This window comes from Mauremys reevesii, linkage group 10 (genome assembly GCF_016161935.1).
Source record: "Mauremys reevesii isolate NIE-2019 linkage group 10, ASM1616193v1, whole genome shotgun sequence".
Lineage (NCBI taxonomy): Eukaryota > Metazoa > Chordata > Testudines > Geoemydidae > Mauremys > Mauremys reevesii.
This window is the reverse complement of record NC_052632.1, coordinates 74,563,323-74,581,387: the sequence shown is the minus strand read 5'-3', so window position 1 is coordinate 74,581,387 and position 18,065 is coordinate 74,563,323. Positions and strand designations below refer to the sequence as shown.

General features: G+C 44.3%; 1 protein-coding gene across 2 annotated transcripts in view; it reads left to right on the top strand.

The window, feature by feature from the left end:
* TTYH3 (tweety family member 3) overlaps positions 1-16,622 on the top strand; it is a 99,170-nt gene extending 82,548 nt beyond the window's left edge. The window contains exons 12-14 of one of the 2 annotated variants that reach the window (XM_039492094.1): positions 2,124-2,300; positions 3,285-3,360; positions 11,187-16,622. In XM_039492094.1, the coding sequence (XP_039348028.1) occupies positions 2,124-2,300; positions 3,285-3,360; positions 11,187-11,258 (325 nt within the window). In that variant the 3' untranslated portion in view covers positions 11,259-16,622. Of the gene's footprint in view, positions 1-2,123; positions 2,301-3,284; positions 3,361-5,484; positions 5,589-11,186 lie in introns of those variants that run through there. The other variant, XM_039492093.1, reaches the window with a different exon arrangement.
* Positions 16,623-18,065: the final 1,443 nt, after the last annotated feature.

Here is an 18,065-nt window from a genome sequence, read left to right as displayed (position 1 = left end):
AATCTGTTGGGTTTGCCAGTGTTAACGTAATGTGTACAGCGTTCAGCTAGTGGGAACTGTGGTGTCTGGATTTGAGGTTGCCTAGTGTTCCCTTTCACACTCTTTTTCTAAAAGCAATTCTAGATTTTTTTTTATTATAATCAACAAAATCTTAAGTGGTCTAGCAGTGTGGTTTGATTTCTGTAAATATTTAGAACAGCATTCCAAGGATTAAGATATACATACCAGGCATATGGGGGGGTTAGGTGTGTCTCTCTTCAGATTTATAAGCCAGCTCTGTTGCTGTCACCTGCTTAGTCCAGAATTACATGGCTCGGTTTGAGGAGTAACCTAGTGTTCACCTATGCCTCTGATAAACACACACTGTTCTGAAATCGACTCCAGTGGCCTAACAATGAGCTATACTGTGTGGCTCAGAATATGAGATTCCTGCATCTTGTAAAATGAGGAAAATGGTACTGATCTCTCTTGTAAAGCGCTTTGAAATCTGATTGAAAAGTGCTGTTTAAAAAATAGGTATTATCATTTCATGACAACCTCACTGGAGGCGCATGTTGTCTGCTCCTGATAGGTTGCTCACTGCTTTAGATCATTTGGCTAGGGGTGGGACTACATGTCAGGGAGGGAAGAGGAATCAAGGTGGTTAAGGAATACTGCACCAGGGAAAAACAAGATGTGTTCGGTTTAGACAGCTCAGAGGAAAAAGAAGCAGATGTGGTTTCTCTGAAATCTTAAGTCAGCAGGTAGAGAATAGTTTTACTAGTCTGTTTCTCCCTTGGGTATTCTGCTTGACTTCCAGTTGGCCTTCAGCTGAAGGTTTGGTGTGTAGCAGTGCCCCGAGAAGTGATTTTTCTCATTGATTGCATATTAAATGTGTCCTGTTAACAAACTTTTCTCCCAACTGCAAACTTGATCTGTGTTGTGTTTTTTTTCCCCCACATGCATTGTTGCTAGTAGTGAAGATTCTGCAGGGCAAATTCTTCCAATCTCTTGTTTTCACTGGGTTTACACAGATGGAACAGATTCTTCCAATTACTAGGCAATGTTGTTATCCGGGAAGAAATAAGATTCAGATGTCCCTCTCATAGCTGTGGGGCTCTGCAGGGCTTAAGAGTAAAAATAGCAAAAATACATCTGCAGATTTTAACAAATATATAACTGTTGCACACAAAGGGGAGATCTGTTGAATAAGGTGGTACCATTGTTACATAGAGCTTGATGTACAGTTCTCCTTTGAAAAAAGTGACTAAGAACTAACTCAGTTCATAAAGTTCATGTTTCTCATCAAATCAATCCTTCCATTCCTACAAAATGTAGGATGAGACTTACCTTTTATAACCCCAAAGGTATAGATATGAACATTGACCCCAAGAGAACAATAGTCCAAACAAATACATCAAAATCAGATATTTAAAGTAGCAAGGGCTCTGTTTAGGATAAGAAGGAATAGCCTAGGCAAAAATGCCTTAATCCCACAGTAGCTAAGCCCTACTGCACTGGCTTCCAAAAAATTTTTTGTTCTACACACTGAAGTAGAAAGGGACCTTTTTTGTAGCCACTCTGAATGGAGTTCTCATTGTCTTCAGTGGGAGTTCATGGTATAGAACTACTACAGAATCAACCTTCTTATCTTGTGGTATGTCACATGGAAGACCTCTGGAAATCAGTTCAAGAAATAGACATGCATGGCAAAGTGCAACTTCAGTATGGTGTATGAGGGAGACCTGGTATTAGGTTAATACTGTAACCAGTGCCCTGTTTAAACAAGTGCTGAGTGTTCTTGGGTGTGTCCACACTCCAGTTTATATGGTTGGGGGAGCTGTGGAGTTGCGTTATCTGCCAGGCCCTGTGGGAAGGACTTTGGGACAATATGGAAAATGTTGCAGTCTGAGAAAGTCCAGATGGTATTTGTGGGAGGCCTGAGTCACTCTAGTGGTTGGGGAGGAGGTGCTTGCTGGGGTCTGTATCTATGCTGCCATATTGAGGCACACGCTGACTGGCTGTTAGGGGGGATGTGTGGAGGAGGATTAGAAGGTTACTGGGATTACCATGTGCTCTGGTTTCTTGCAGGCCCCACTAACATAACAATTCTAGGCTATTAGGATAAACTTTCTTTCCTACAGGAGCTCAAATGATGATGGGGAGGAGGAATCTGCTGCGCAAGGGAACAGACAAACCCACGATAATCTGTACAGGGTGCACATGCCCAGCCTCTATAGCTGTGGGAGTAGCTATGGCAGTGAGACCAGCATTCCAGCGGCAGCGCATACAGTCAGCAATGCTCCTGTCACGGAGTACATGTGAGTAGCCAGGACCGAGGAGAGGAGCCATGTTGTAGCTATCTCCATCCAAAATGCTTGGTACTTTTGTTGCGGGTGTCCGTTGCACAGCATAGCTAATGTACACTTTCTGCAGCAGCTGCACTGGGAAATGAACAAGCTCACTAACAGCAGTGTGATAAGCCTGAGAGGAAGAGTGATAAAAGGTTCTGTTTATATCGCTTGATCTTAGTGATCTTTTTACTTGCGGCATTGGCAAGTGTTTATGTTCTCTAATAGAAATAACTACATGAGGTAGATGACTAGAAAATACTGAGTTGCCTTGTATTAGAGGATTTACAGTGTTGCCTATGGAAGGCATGGCGTTAAGTGTCACCAGTTTTCATTACGAGCCTTGTTCCTTAAAGACTGTTCAGAAGTAACTGCTTTGCAAGAGAAGTGTTAAGCCTCCCAAGTGGTGGAAATCCACATGACAGCAGCTTTAGACTGTCCTCCCCAAGGCAGCTGAGGTCAACAGTCTTTGCTTTCCAGATCCATCTAGTTCAGGCAGGGCAGTCTGAGTTGAGGTATCCCTTCTACAGAGCTCCTGCCCTGGGAGTGTCTGGCTGGCTGCAAGGACTGTCTGTGTTGGATTGGTTCATCTATTTCGTTCTCCCACCTTTATTGTGGCTGTTAACTTTTGAGCAGGGAGGATGGCTTCGTTTAGCTCTACATTAAAAAAAAAAAAATCGCAGGTACTCTGAGATGAGTACTTCATAAATGGAATACGAGTGTACTCTGAGATGGACAGGCACCCATGTTAGTGTCCCATTGATTAAGGTAGAAGTGACCCATTTGGCATGTAGGGAAAGCATTCCAGGGAATTGAATTATGATGCTTCCAGTGAGCGTCTGTGGGAGGTAATAGTGCCCTGCATTGTGGGTTATCCTGTGCCAGTTCCAAAGTCTCTCTGCTGGGGAATGGGCCATGTGTCCTTTTATCACCATGTATATTTCCCTTTCATAGGAGCCAGAATGCAAACTTCCAGAATCCCCGCTGTGAGAACACGCCTCTGATTGGCCGGGAGTCTCCACCTCCCTCAGTAAGTGTCTTTATTGCTTCTCTCTGCTTCAACATCCGAGGCCAAGTTCTGCTTTGGGGATATGCACATGCCACTCCTATGTACTTCAGGGGGAGCTGATTATGCGGCTCAAGGCAGAAGATCTGGTCCATAAATGGTGAAAAACTTAACAGACAAGGCATGTCTAAGCTGCCATTGAAAATAAAAGCCCAGATGCTACTTGGGGCATGGTATGTATGAAAAAGATCAAATTAAATATAAAAATCGCTCTTGGCCTATCCTGCCACCACTGAAGCTTGTGAGTAACTTTGTGTGACTTCCGTGAGATGGGTGTCTCTCTCACACAGTTACTAACTGCTTGTGGGGTCGATCCTTTAAGTTTGCAAAATAAACTGCTGAACCAGTAAACCCAAAGGTAATGCGGAATCTCTCCTTACCTTACACTGTGAAAACAAGAGGATGAAGTTTTCCTTTTTGAAGGGTTTTATTTTCATTTCACAACTTTCGAATTCTTTTGTATCTAATTTCCTAAGGAGAAAAAATTCTTTCATGGAAGGTTCTTTGGTAATCAGGAGCTTGAAGTGGCCTCTGAGCCATTTTAATCTATCGAGTAAAGTATGGATTTTTATTTATGCATTTAAAAAAAAAAAATTAGATGAGTATTCACCTCTCTCTCCAGATGCTGTAATCTCATTACCACAATACCACCTTTTGCCATGGGCCATCAGAATGCTAACTAACCAACCTGCTAACAGTTCCTGAGGATGCAGCATAGCATACATAACAGGCCATCCATTAAAATTAATGAAAACCCACACCATAGGGGCTAAGCTCAGTTCACTGAGTGGGGCCTTCATACAACAAAAGACTCTCTCTTCTAAATTTAGAAGAGGCAAACAGGAATGCCAGCACTTATTTTTATACTTCTCATAAACTGGCCAAACTTCTTGAAGCTTGCTTAGAATGGAAAAAAAAAAACACTTGTTCCAGGTCCCTGACATTCAGCACTTGAGCTTAGAAAGCATTATCTGCTCTGGGTAATGGAGCTGGCTCCAGAGAAAGATCAGCCGCAGCTTTCAGTGCGGTGTCATAAACTGCTGCTGTATTGCTGGAATTCTCTGTTACAGCAAATGCACTGTCCCTTTAACACTGCACAGACCTGTTCATCCTATTCCTCTGAGGCAAGGTCTTGCCACACAGCATTTCCTACCCCATAGCTCTTCTGCCTCAGAAAAAGGAGGCTTCTTTCTGCAGGAGCTCTAACCATGAGGAGAGGATTCCCTGGTTCTTCAGTAGCTGGTTGCATTAATGGCCCTGAATGTGGAGCTAAATCTTGGTGCTTCCATCTGTTTCTGAGGAGAGATGCTGGTAAGGGTGTTTTCAAAGGAATTTAACTTGGGGCAGCCAGAGAGAAGGGCTATGCGGGGGGACATTATGTCTAAGTGTGGGAGGTGGGATGGCGAATGTATCAGCTTCCCTACCTGGACCACAAGGGGGAACCCAAGCAGAGGAGGAAATGGGATGTACATTCTCCTTCAGAAACCCCAGAGAGTGGAAGGGACTGTCTGAGGGTGTTCACACACCACATGGGTAGGGGAAAGGGAATGGATCCCTTTGTGCTTGCCACCTAGGCAGACAGTGGGGTAGAGAGGATGCTCCAGAGTCTATGTAGGCAGATCTCTGTATTAAGCAATTGAGGCTATTTCAGGAGTGGAAGAAAAGGCTGAGCCCATTTAGTCAGCAAAGATTTCTGCTGTTGGGGGTTGCACAGAAAAAAATCTGTGTTCATGCGCCCCTGTTTGAGGGGGTCAGAGATCTGCAAAAAGGAGCCACCCAAGCAGAGTAAAGAGACAGTGCATGGCCAGGACTGAAGTATCCTGCTCCGCTTTGATTGTGGAAACAGATTATGAAAACCAAGACAAAATTAGCTCTTCTAGGATTATCACCTACTGCATTGTTTATCTGTTCTTTTTTCCCCGTCATTCCTTTCATCGTTCTCCTCCTTGTCCCAGGGCTATTCCTGTAGGGTGGTAGAGCCCTCTCTATCACTGGCACACACCACAGCGTGTCACTTGCTTGCACTGTGTTTTTCATGCACGTTGAGGCTGCACTCTCTTTTTCTCTCTCTCTCCTGCATCATCACAGTTGTATTTGGCTGCCATGGACAGTAGCAGCCATATGAGCTGGCAGTTTAAGCCCTCGGACAGTGCACGGACGTACTGGTAACCGCGCCCTCAAATGGAACAGGTACTGAAATAAGGTCCTTCTCGCTCAACCCCTCCTCCACTCCCACCCGCCCCTCCATCCCTGCACTATTTACCCTAGGCCAGTGCCTTATTTCTTCACATTCCTTCTCCCTGCACCTCCCCGCATTCCCTCCTGCCAAGGGTTGAAGCTAACCAGGGTGCTCTGGTGCCGACTAAAGGAGCAATATCAACATTTCACCGTGGCTGTCGGAATGCATACAAGAAGCCTTGCCAGGGAGCCACACCTCAGAGTGGAGCCAAAGTCACTGCTGCTTTAATCCACAGATTCCAAGTTGAAGAAGAGTATCTACACTTGGCACCAGAGAGTGTGCCAAACCAAAAGTATTCCACACACTAAGCACAAGGTAGAATTACCCCCATCCTGGGTATCCACTTGGTAACGATAATGTGGATCCAACATAGCTGTCTTTTAATAAGGACTGGCTGTCTGTTACCACCTCTGGCTTCCCTTGAGCGTTTATCACTACTCCTTTGCTCACTGATACAATGGCATGTGCTAAAACCAGAGATTTTTCTGCCACTTTCATTAGATTCTGCCATAGACTCTTAAAACCAAACAATTGCTCCTACACATTGCTTGTTAGAACCACCAGCTGTACTGCGAGCTCACATATGTAGCTTTCCATTTTATCCTTGCATTCAGGGTTACAAGTAAGCAACTTTCCCCTGATGTCCAGACACAAGCCCTAAAATTCTTGATTCTGCCTAGTTCTGTTTCAACACTTCCGTATGCCAAAAACATTCCCTCAATTTCCTGCATACACTGTGGATGGCGTGCCAGTGAGTCCTTTCCTTGCACTGCTTCATTGTCGGAGGAATTAATATGCTGCTGTTACAACCAGTCTCCAGGATAGCCCGTATTCTTTCCCTCCCCATAGTGGTCGGCAACCAGAACTAGTTGCAGTAGCAATGAGTAAGTGGTTGGTACCAGGTCTTGTAGTTGTAGCTCATGAACTGTGCGACTTGGTCGAGTTGAGGAGTATGGTGTGTAATCTGAATTCCTGAGCAACACATTGTAACTGGATAAAGTACATTGCGCTCAGTCCAAAGAAAACTCTAATCACCATTGAAACGAAGTGGAAACATTAGCACCATTTGGAATGCAGGATTCTTTCCAATTGGGTTGGTATGGTCCACAGTTTACATCCTGTCCCCAGCATACTTGTACATAAAACTGCTGCTCCTCTTCCACATCCGCCATTCCTGCTGGGGCTTCTCTGCTGTCACCTCACACTAGATACCCATTCTCTCATGTCACTGCTTGGTCTGCCGCCTTGCCATTTGTCTGCTCTGCTTTGTGATGTGCTTGGGGATTTCTAAGATGCTGGCTGAATTATGGGGGGGAAATACAGTTTTGCCTTGGTGCACTCTGTGACAGTGTATGAATGGAAATCTACATGAACAATTAATGCATGATGCTAGTGCTCTCCAGAATGTCACAGCTTTCTCCACTCTTATAGCACTCTTGCAGAGACCTTCCTTGGGCATCCGAGCTTGGTGCTTTCCTGTTTCCTTATTCCTGCAGGTATTATAGTGGCGCTCTTAGCAGCATTGTATTTAAGGGTCTATCAACACTATTTATTGTAAACTTTTGTTTTACAGGGATTTGACTCGAGACTTAAAATATTCTCAGGACTGAAACTTGACAAAGTCTCAGCCTAGAATCTTTTCTGAGTACCAAGGTCAGGCCAAGAGTCATATGTGGCTTTGCAAAAATAAAAGGTTCTTGCACTCTCTCAAAGATCTCACAAATTGCACTCATCTTTAAACCCTGCTTCTAACTATAGTTCTCTTTAAAAACTAGAACTCTGCGATTTCAGGATCCACTGGCTGGCCCTGTCTCCCTGCCCTGAAAAAAGGCAGGTTTTTGGTTTTGTTTTTGTTTTGTTTTTAATTGCACCCAAAGGTGTCTAAGATACTTGGGTCGAACTTTAAAAATAAATAAAATACAAGCCTTGAAGCTTCAATTTGCAGCTAATTAAACTAGGGTAAGCCTTGGGTTTTTAGCATTTTTGAAAGGGAGCCACCGTATACAAGTACTGTATTCCTCCCCTGCCCCCAGGGGTTATATTGGATGGGAGTGGTGCATATACATGGTACAGTCTTGCAGTATAGTTTGTGATAGCTGTGAAGTACCAGTGGTCTTCAAAGACCACAAGATTTACCTGGTTTACATTCAAATACGGCCTTTTAAAGTCATAACTCTGTGCACGTCAGTTTTTTGCGGCCAAGAATTTTTGTGCCTGCAAAGTGTATTTGTTGGGCACCTACTTAACCAATGTGTGCTTGCAGAACTTGTCTGCATTTTTTTCCCCCATAGTGGGGGGGGGGGGTGGTTAATTCATTGGGGGTGGGGAGAGTACACTTTTTTTTGCAGAAATGCTAAAACACAAAAATGTACACAGTACTATAGTAGTTCTCGCTGACTGTTATGATCGATGATGTATGTCAAAGCACAGGACCTCAGGACAATCAAAATATCCATCTACTGGGTGGTTCATGATGGCCCGATATGGTAGCTAACAAAATGATGAAAATACATGTTAAAATTTGTATTGCTTATGTGGTTTTAAAAAGAATAAATATAGGTATATAGGCACCTGGAGAGTCCTAGCCAGAATGCTGGAAGGATCCATAATACATGATTTTATAACCTTCTATGAAAGCTGTTTTTTGTTGTTTTTTTTTTTTTTAAGGAAATTAACTACAACAGTCTACCTTGAAATAACGTTAGGGTTGTGTCACAGACCGGCAATGTCCAGCTAACACTGACTTGAGGATGGTACTTTGTCTTTAACTTAGCTGTGAACTGTTTTTTTGTTTTTTGTTTCCCCAAATGTCTGTCCACACTATAACTCTTAATAGTGGCTTTCTACGTAGTTGGATGGTTACAGGTAACACAGTTCAGGTTGTGTCCCTCTGGCAGTTCTCCTGACATCACCAATGGGGCACCTGCATCTACCTGCCTTGATGTTAGCATCTCTCTGAGCTCTTCCCCTGTGCTGCCTCGGAAGTGCGATGCAGGAGTAGTATCTGTAGCATGTGGGGTAACGTGCTCTCAGGACTAGCCAATTCTGCTAGGGGTTCCGTACGCACTCCCAAAACAGTGAAGTGACCTGGTTACAAGAAGACATCATGTGTCTTTCTGACTCCAGAAGAGCAAAACACTGTTAGCTGCCTTACTACCAAGTTCTAACTATGTTGTGTGTGGACGCACAACCCTATGTAGAGCTAACCTTGCCTGTAACTGGTTACGAAGTTGGTTAAAAATTCTAATGTGGACACAACCTAAGGCGCAATATGCATGAATTGAGAACATCAGCCTTAACTCTGACTTCCATGGCTTTTATCAGCTTGTATGACATCTTACGGTGGTTTTAAGGTAGGCTTGAATTTAAAACAATACCTTCTGTTTTACTTTCTATCCAATTTTCCCTTTAGTTTGAATTATTCTATTTCTTGGTGCTATTCAGACTTCTGTATCGTGGATAAATTGGAGCAGGTTCAATATCTTTTGGCCTCTGCATGCCACTGGGTGTATCTGGTACATCCTTTAATGCACCTCACTAGATTGCTGTTCTTTTGATTCAACAATTCTTCTATAGATGGCGGCTGCAGGTCTACGTGTATGATCTCTCTAGGAAGGGATGTGAAAAATGTGTTCCTAGATTCTTTATCTAAACACTGCCTTTAAGAACCTTGGTGGATTGAATTTGTGCAGTCATCCACTTCTCTTCTCCCGCCCTGCTTCTCACCCACCCGCACAACACAGATGGAGTGCTACTGTCTGAAAAATTCACCTTTTTAAGACTCCTGCTTTGAGTGACGCCAGTGGGGAAATCCAGCTCTGCCTGCTGTCCCTGAAATACTCTACTCTTGTATGGGTTCCTCGGAGGAGAACTTTGTTGTGCTTACTGCATTTAACTCTTCTGTGTGTTTCTATCAGAGTCCTGAACTTCTTTATTTTTGGGGGCATTGGGACACACCTGTCTAGAACATCATCCATAGTACTGCTAGACTCTTTTTCAGTCCTTTTCTCAATAGTGAGAGCACAGATAAGATGACCCGAGAGAGAGAGAGAGAGACAGACACTCTTCTATGTTTATATGCTAGTATTGGGCTGGGTCATTGTTACCACAACACCCATGTCCTCTCTCAGGCTGAACATTTCTGATGCAGGAAGGCACTTAAAAATGAGCAGTCAGTGAGTATACAAACAAAGCATCAACATCTCTACAAGCTAATACAACTGGGGATCCCTGTGCTCTGCTCAGAGGTGGTGAGCTCTTCTATGATACACTTTTATTCCTAGATACTGATGGAATAATGGCAAAATGCTGTTACTGTACATAGTGCTCTGGTCTCTGCTGTGCAGGTACAGAACACTTCACAATGGTCTTGTCAAATGGGAAAGATTCATCATAATGGAGTTTAATGTTTACACTTAGTTATATAACTACACATCTGGTTTTTTGGCCAGGTAAACTTGCTACTTTAAGTGACACAGCTTAATGGTTGAACAATCAGTTTGTGAACAGCATTATCAGGAAGTAAAAACAAAGTTTATAGCAGCTCTTTGTAAAGGAGGGGAGCAGGAATTAACTCTGCTGACATCTGTGTTTTCTCTTTGTCCAGCTGTAAAGCATATTAACCCCATGGTGACACAAGATGAAATTCCACGTGGAAACAGTAACAATGTTTATGGTGGGAGCTTTAAGCTGGCATGAAGGCGCGGTGTCTCTATCATTACTGCTGTGTACAAGTCTTGGTGTTGAGGGTTTCATTGCTGTGTTGTAGCAAAACTGAAGATGCTTTGGATGAGTTCATATCATTCAGCTATCAGATTCCTTTGGAGCTGTTTTCAAAAAATAATCTAGCCACCATGAATTTCCACCTTCACTCCAGAATCAGTCTTTATTACTGCCAGGCTGTAGGAAAACCTGTGCCCAAAGCCAGGTTTTGATACTAACCATCCAGTTATTGTTAGTGGATATCAGTCTAGTTCCAGCCTTGTGGTTATCCTTTGTGGACAGATGACTGCCCTGTGCATAACCTCATTGTCCTCTTCTAAGCTATTCTTGTCATGATGCATATGGTCTATTGACATCTTCTTTGTTCTCCTGAGAACATGAAACATACCTCCACCCCAACCTCACCATCTTCTACAGGGCTGAAGTGGCAATCTGACTGCTGAGCCACTGAAATCCTGACAGGTGGGTTTTTATACATGCATTACACCCACATTCTTCTCTTGTGTTCAAAATACTTGAATAAAATTATGTATATTGCTTCTTGATGCTGGTATTTCCATCTTGCTAGGGAGCTTGACTAAATCAGCTAGTCCTTAGCTGAAGGCCTCAGCCAGCCTCTCTTTCTGTAGCAGGAGTAAAAGCGTTAGTCACTCGGACTTGACTGCGTAATGGCCTATGAAAGATTGGTTGTTAGAGCCTCAGAGGACCATGCTCAAGGCTCATTGGTAAGCTGTAAACACCAACACAAGTTAGCTAGGAGGTGCTAATAGTCTTCAGAGTTCACATCAATCATTCTGACTTACTGTGTTTTTTTTTTGTCTTCCTCCAGTACACCTCCAGCATGAGAGCCAAATACCTCGCTACCAACCAACCTCGCCCAGACTCTGACAGTGTGCATTAAAAACATAACGCAGACGTGGTAAAACTAAACAAATGTGCCAACTGCTGCTACCCTGTGCTGTCCGTGTAGAACAACCCTGCTTTCCTGTCCCAAACCCAGTGCAACTCCTGCTTCTCCAATACAGACAACCTCTCCAACCTGGTACCTGTGTATTGCCAATCTGAATGGAAGCCCCTTTCAAATTAAACCTATACCTAGTTGTACCTGGAGAGAGAACAAGCACCTGCACAAGATCACCAGTTTGTCTGGGATTCACCTACTTGGGACCAGCTTTGTCAACAGTCTATCAGGAAACATTTGCAAATATTTTTACTTCTGTCTCCCCTACCCTCTCCCATTCCACAGAGGAAATGGGTGGAAAAATGTTGCAGATCTTCAGTTCTGTGTGGTGATCCAGCGGAGCTACTCAGTCTGCAGGGCACTGAAGAAGCAGAGGCTCTGAGCCCATGGCTATACTGTACAGATCAGGAAAGCCATACCAATGTACACTCTTAATTCGTGTGCACCTAGTCTTCTTGCCTGATACCTTGTGCGGAGGCCCTCATCCTGTGTCACTGAATACCTACTTTTAGCTGGGCTCCACTCTCGCCTCTGGTGACTTTAAATAAGCTTTTTCTTTCCTCTTTATAACCAGCTTTTGCATTCTTGAGGAGTAGGTGGTTTTCAGCACCAGCCAGCTGTCCCAGATGCACCCCTGCCTGCCCATTGCTGTGAGCCTGACCTTTCTGCTCCATCAGGGAAGCCCCTGTACTCACATGGCATTCTGGGTGCTGCTTTTGTGAGACTGGGTGCACACAGAACACACAGGAGCCAGCAATTCACTTGGTGCCAAATTTTTCCGGGAAAAGACTTGCAAGACTTAGGGTTTTTTGCACTAAATAGTTTCAAATCTCTAGCCTGGCACTAGGTCTCATGGGACAGTCAACTTGCGAGAGCAAGAGAGATGATAAGCTCCAGTGAACATATAGCAAATGCAAGGAGTTATTGTGACGGATTGCTGGACTCTTCCGTTAATGTTTGGAGTAGAAAAGTCAAGTCTCGAGGCATTGGCTTTAGAGGAGGATCCCAGGGCCTCAGCCCAAAGCTTGTCATAAGAGCAGCAAGGTTGCTGCTTCCTTGGTTCTGCGCTCCAGGATCAAAAAACAAGAGTCTTAAAACGTGAATGTTGGGGGCGGGGGGAGGTGTTGGGTTTTTGTGGGTTTTTTTTTCCCCTGGTCATAACTGCTAACCACTAACTGCCATACACAAGGCACATGTGAATAAACTCCTAGTATCTCCTAGCACACTGTGCGTGGGCCACGGTGCAATGGAGTGTCCCTGCAGGGGGCAGCATCCTACTTTCTGTTGAAGAATGGTGCTCTACAGGACATAAACCACTTTTTACTAGCAAAGACTCCAACGCGCAGCCGTGCGATAAATGGATATGAACTTTGTACTCAAGTCGGTAAAAGAATCGTCCTTTTGAATTTTCCCTTTCTGTGCAAGCTGTCTTAACCTAGTTGCTTAGGGAGGCTTAAGCAAGAAACAGAAGTAAAGTACAAAATCTCATTCATCGTAGGTGGGCCACGGGACAAACGTGGTTCAAATCTAGCACCATAATATCTGGAATGCATCAAAGGAGAACTCATTTCTCGTCTTTTAGTTTGCTCTGTATAGTGAATGTCCATAATGTGGACCAGTCAGCCTAGCAATCTGCCTTTGCTCTGGACGATGATGTCAGACTTCTCCAGATCTTGTCCTTTTCCCTTTACTAGGGGTGAGTTATCACCACTCTGGGAACATTTTGTATATTCCACGGATGATTAACTAGGATGCCAATACTTCCTCTGGGGGAGTTGCATACTCCAAGAAAAGGGATATTTTGAGACATCTCAAGGAGATAGATAGAAGCCACTAATGGAGTAGCCTCCAACCTTTGGAGGAAGGGGGAAGAAAGAAGGAAGAAAAGTAGCACACTGACCAGCTTTTCTGGGAGAGGAGGTCTCAGGGTAAACGCTAGTTATGTTCCATCACAGATCCCTTAAAGCCTGGTGTGAGAGCTGCATGTGCATGGTGGGTGGCATGCAAGCATGTGGCACTGCTGGCTTACAAGCCTCTGGACAGTTGGATGCTCACAGCAGCTGGTATGACTGAGTGGGGAAAACTGAAACCACACTTCATCATTTTAGAGAGAAACAAATCCCTGTTTTTCCCCTAGTCGATTGGACTGTTTCCCATGTTGTCTGTCAGCTAGAGGCAGCCCAGACTCAAATACTTCAGGCTCTTAGATTTAGAAGAACCACCCGAAAATCTGCTGCATGCCTCTCAGTAGCATGGCCTTAGTCCTGTAAGGTAAGTGTTGGAAGAGCATAAAGCAGGAAATAAACTTCAAACAGGTGCATCTGTTGGCAGCTTTTGCTGTACAAAGAACACATGGGTTTTCCCACTGGGCCTTAGGAGAAGTCAGGTGCAGCATGCCAGAGCCAGAAGTGCCAATACTGGTAATAACAAAGAGCCAATACCTTTCAGTGCAGAATCCAGGCTGGAAACTGCCTTAGCTTGCTTCCTTCCCAGGCTTAGCTTAATCGGTTGTACTGTCCAGAACAAATTCTAACAGGGCTCAAAGGCTATAGCCAGTTGCTGATTGGAGGTCTGTGCTCTGTGACTTTAAAGTGTATTAAGGAAGAACTCTGTGGGACACTGTGTGCTCTCTACATGGCCAGCAGAACAAGACTGCAGTGTGCTCTGTGTACTGTGTGGTTCCACCCAGGACTTCCTTTAATTGACATGGATTTTGCATTTTTGTAAAGAGTCACAGAGCCCTGCTGTCCCACTGCATGTGATGCAGGGACCTCTCTATTTTAACACATTTCTATTTATTTTTTTATATGCGTCATTGGGCAACAGTGTGGCACTTCTAGGGGTTGGTCCAAATGGATCTGCTGCAGAGCCAGTAGCATGTGCTCATTAGTATGGGTGTGAAGTGATTGCTGTAGTCTAAGTGACCAGTCTCTGGTATAGTCTGTGTGCAAACCATGAACACATGTGGGCACAGCATGGCCAAGAAGTAGACATCTCAAAATTCAAGATCTCCCAGAGTCTCTCCCCTCCCCCACCCCCCATAGGTGAACAGCAGGAGCTTACTGGCAAAGAGTAATCTGTTGTAAGTGGCCCTACTGGTTATGGGAGTCTGATACAGTGAGTATAAAAAAAAGAAAATGGAGTGTCTTTTTTTTCTTCTTCTGTAATTTGTATTGCATTTTAATGTGGGACTTGTCCCAGCTGACTTCTCAACAGCACACAATCATCTCAGAACCAAGCCACATGATTGCTTATTAGTACATGGCTCCAAAATTCAGGGGAACTGAGAGACTCTGATCTCCGGGCACCTTGCTGACAGCAAAACAGGAGGCAGCTCCTGTGTGGTTAGAAAGGTGACAGCAGCAAAGACTTACGTTTTTTAGTGCAAACCGTCATCGGCTTGTCTGGTTTGTTTGCTTTCTTTCCACTCCATCGTCATGTACAAACGATGTTTTGATTTTGGAACTGAGACCTTTCTAGCACACCAACATCTCCACAATGTGAAATGTAAATAGCATGTTGGACTCTTGTGTCCAGTGTTCAGAACTGCATTGTAATTGTAAAGGAAATCGAATCAAGACTTGGCTGTGAATTTCTTGTGCTGTCTTGGGAATATAACTGTAGTGTTTGTATCCTGTATGTAATATTAACTGAATTCATTTTACTTGCTGATAAAAGGGTTCAAATGGAGATCGCAGCATCCATCATGTGACCAAACCTGACCGGGGGAGGGGATTTGATTACCCCCATCCTCTTTGAGTTCTCCCCATTATTAATTAGGTATCATTAATTTGTATAGCCAGCTCTGTGGGCACAGGGGGGTGTCCATTTAAGTGCTTTGAACTGGCTGATTTGCATGAGGGGAGTTTTTGGAATGGCCCCAGAGGTGGGGTCACACACAAGTTGCCCTTAGAATGTGTAATGTTCATGTGCACAGCTCAGGCTTTCCCGGAAAGAACAGCTTCCAGGGGCCGGCCTTGTGCTCTGCTCATTATTCTTGGCACCGTGATGTGGGTAGCAGATGTAGGCACTTGCTCAGCAGAATGGTGTCCATGGTACAAATGTTTATATAGATAAAACCCATCTTTGACTCCTAGATCCGGTTTCTTTCTCTCCCCAGGGACAGCCAAGGCTTGAGGTCAGTGAAGAGACAGCACACTGCCCCTTAGGAGGGAGAAACGGGAGCTCATCACTCTGCTGACCGGGCCCCTTAAAGCTGATTTAAGGGTAGGTGGGTTCCCATCCTCTGTCAGAAGGGTGATGGTTACATGGCAGGACCTGGGGAGCAGAGGGATGAATGAAGCAAGGAAATGGAGATCCTCATGGTGCCTAAAGGGACAGTGTAGCTTTGGGGGAGAAGGGAACTCTCCTCCTTGTGGCCTTTTCTTTCCTTGCATTGCAAGGTCCTTCATTACCAGGCAAGATACACCTGGATAGTATTGGCGCATCATGCAGGAAGACATTGGCTCCACAACCAGGAACTCCAGGATCTGTTCCCTGAATGTGGCCAGAAATCCAAAAGGAACTGAGAGAGAGAGTGCATATTGGCTATCCTAGCACTCCTTCCCTCTAGCCTTTTTCCTGGGTGGTGTATTTCTGCCGGAGCAGCCTGGAAGAGCTGGGACTGTGGGTGGGAGGCACTAGCACTGTGGACTCTCTATTCCAGAGAGAGTGAAAGGCTCCTTGCTAGAGGCAGCCTGCAGCCAGGAGTATTGAGGGAAGCCAGGCATCCACTCACTTGCACTGTGCCAAGAAGCCCCACTCTCCCACAACTGTGCAAACAGAGTCAGGTGGAACATTCCCCCACCAATCACTAGGACAGACTCTGCTGCTCCTCAAGAAAGAGGACTTGGCAGGGCACCCTGCCCTGGCCCTGCATTTCACCCAAGATGATTCACCTTGCACTCCCAGTCTCTCCCGCTTTAACTAGAGGCTGACGTCGGGGAGTGACCTATGCACTGTTGGTGTGGTAGCATCAGGAGGCAGAAAATTCTAAATGCTCTCAGTTCCTAACCTGAGCGTGGGCCGACCTTCCAAACAGATGAGTAGAGCCTCCTGCTGCCCCTCAGCTATCAGTGTGTGGCTCCACCAAGTGTGGAGAAGGAGAGTTGCCCAGTGATTAAAGCACAGGACTGGGAGCTGGGACTTGTCGCTCTTATTCCGGACTGCTGCTTGTTTGCTATGTGACTTTGTGGGCAAACACTTTGTGTCTCTGTGCCTCAGCTTCCCCTTGTAAAAATGGGGGATACCCACCGGTGGGGAGGGTTGGGGATCATTGACAGGAGGCATGAGTTAATCATTTATTTCTGAGATCTATGAAACTGCCCATCAATCTGAGGGCTTGGACAAAAGGAAATGGAAAATGATAGACCTGACAATATGCGAAGTGTGAAGTTTTATTCTAGAGAGGGTAACTCCTGCCATTGGGGTCTTTCTAGGCACTCTGCGTTCAGTACCGCATCTCTCCTCATGCAATTCCAAACTCCCTCCCTCCCACGTTCACATTGCGAATCAACCAGCAGATGTCTCCAGGGGCCTGAGATCCAAAGTCAATGGGAAAGACTCCTATTGACTTCAGTCATCTTTGGATCAAACCCTAGTGGCCCAGCTGTTGAATCATATGCCTCGGGTCCCTTGTTAGCAAGCGTGAACTGGGAAGTCCCTGTGGGTTTAGTTAACTATCATCTTTAAGAGAGAAGTTTTTAATTTTGTTTTTGACACTGTGCACGGAAACTTACTGGTGAACATGTAACTGGCCTTTTTGTAATTCTTTTGTTTTTATTCTTAACCATAATGGCTGTATATCATACCACTTTATATACATATATGTATAATATATAAATATATACTTTTTTTAAACCTTTGGACCTGCTAGTTCCTTTCAAGTATTCCTGCACTTACCTAAAACGTTTTTAAATTGTGAGGGTTAAACTGAAGTGAGCCCATTTTGTATCTTTCCTTTTTCTTCTGTAGTTTTATTGATTGTACCGTAGCTATTTTTTACTGTAACTTTTGTTTTGAAAATACTAAAAAAAAAAACACCTAAATGTAACTTGTGGTTTCTATTCAGCTTGGGTTTAATGTTTTAAAATAAACAAATGAAACTACATAGCACTGTTCTATTTTGTAACTTTCTTTTGGTGGTAGAATCTCTTTAATTTTGACATTTTGCATGTTACTACACAGCTAAGTATACACAACATTGCCTCCACTGGCTTTACACAACATTGTACAAAGGGAATAGAACGATTACTTAGTACTATGTATTGCACTGAGATCAGATGATCAGTGCAGGTGTCAATCCTGCTAATGCAGTGGTTCTCAGATTTTTGTACTGGTGACCCCTTTCATATAGCAAGCCTCTGAGTGTGATTTCTTCCCCCCCCCCCCTTTATAAAAACACTTTTTATAATATATTTAACACCATTATAAATGCTGGAGGCAAAGCGGGGTTTAGGGTGGAGGCTGACCATTTGCAACCCCCCCATGTAATAACCTTGTGACCCCCCAGTTTAGAACCCCTGTGCTAATACTACCATGTGTGTTTTAACTGGTAAAGTTAAGCAAGTGCACAAGTGTTTCCAGAATTGGTGCCTTGTGGAGGATATAGTTTGGAATCTGCTAATATGGTCATTAGAAATCCTGGGTCTGTCTCAGGGGTTTATAACTGGGTTCCAAATATGGACTCTGTTGTGAAATTTGGTGTATAACGTTTCTGAAAAGGCTGAAAGACACCCCTAAAGGTTT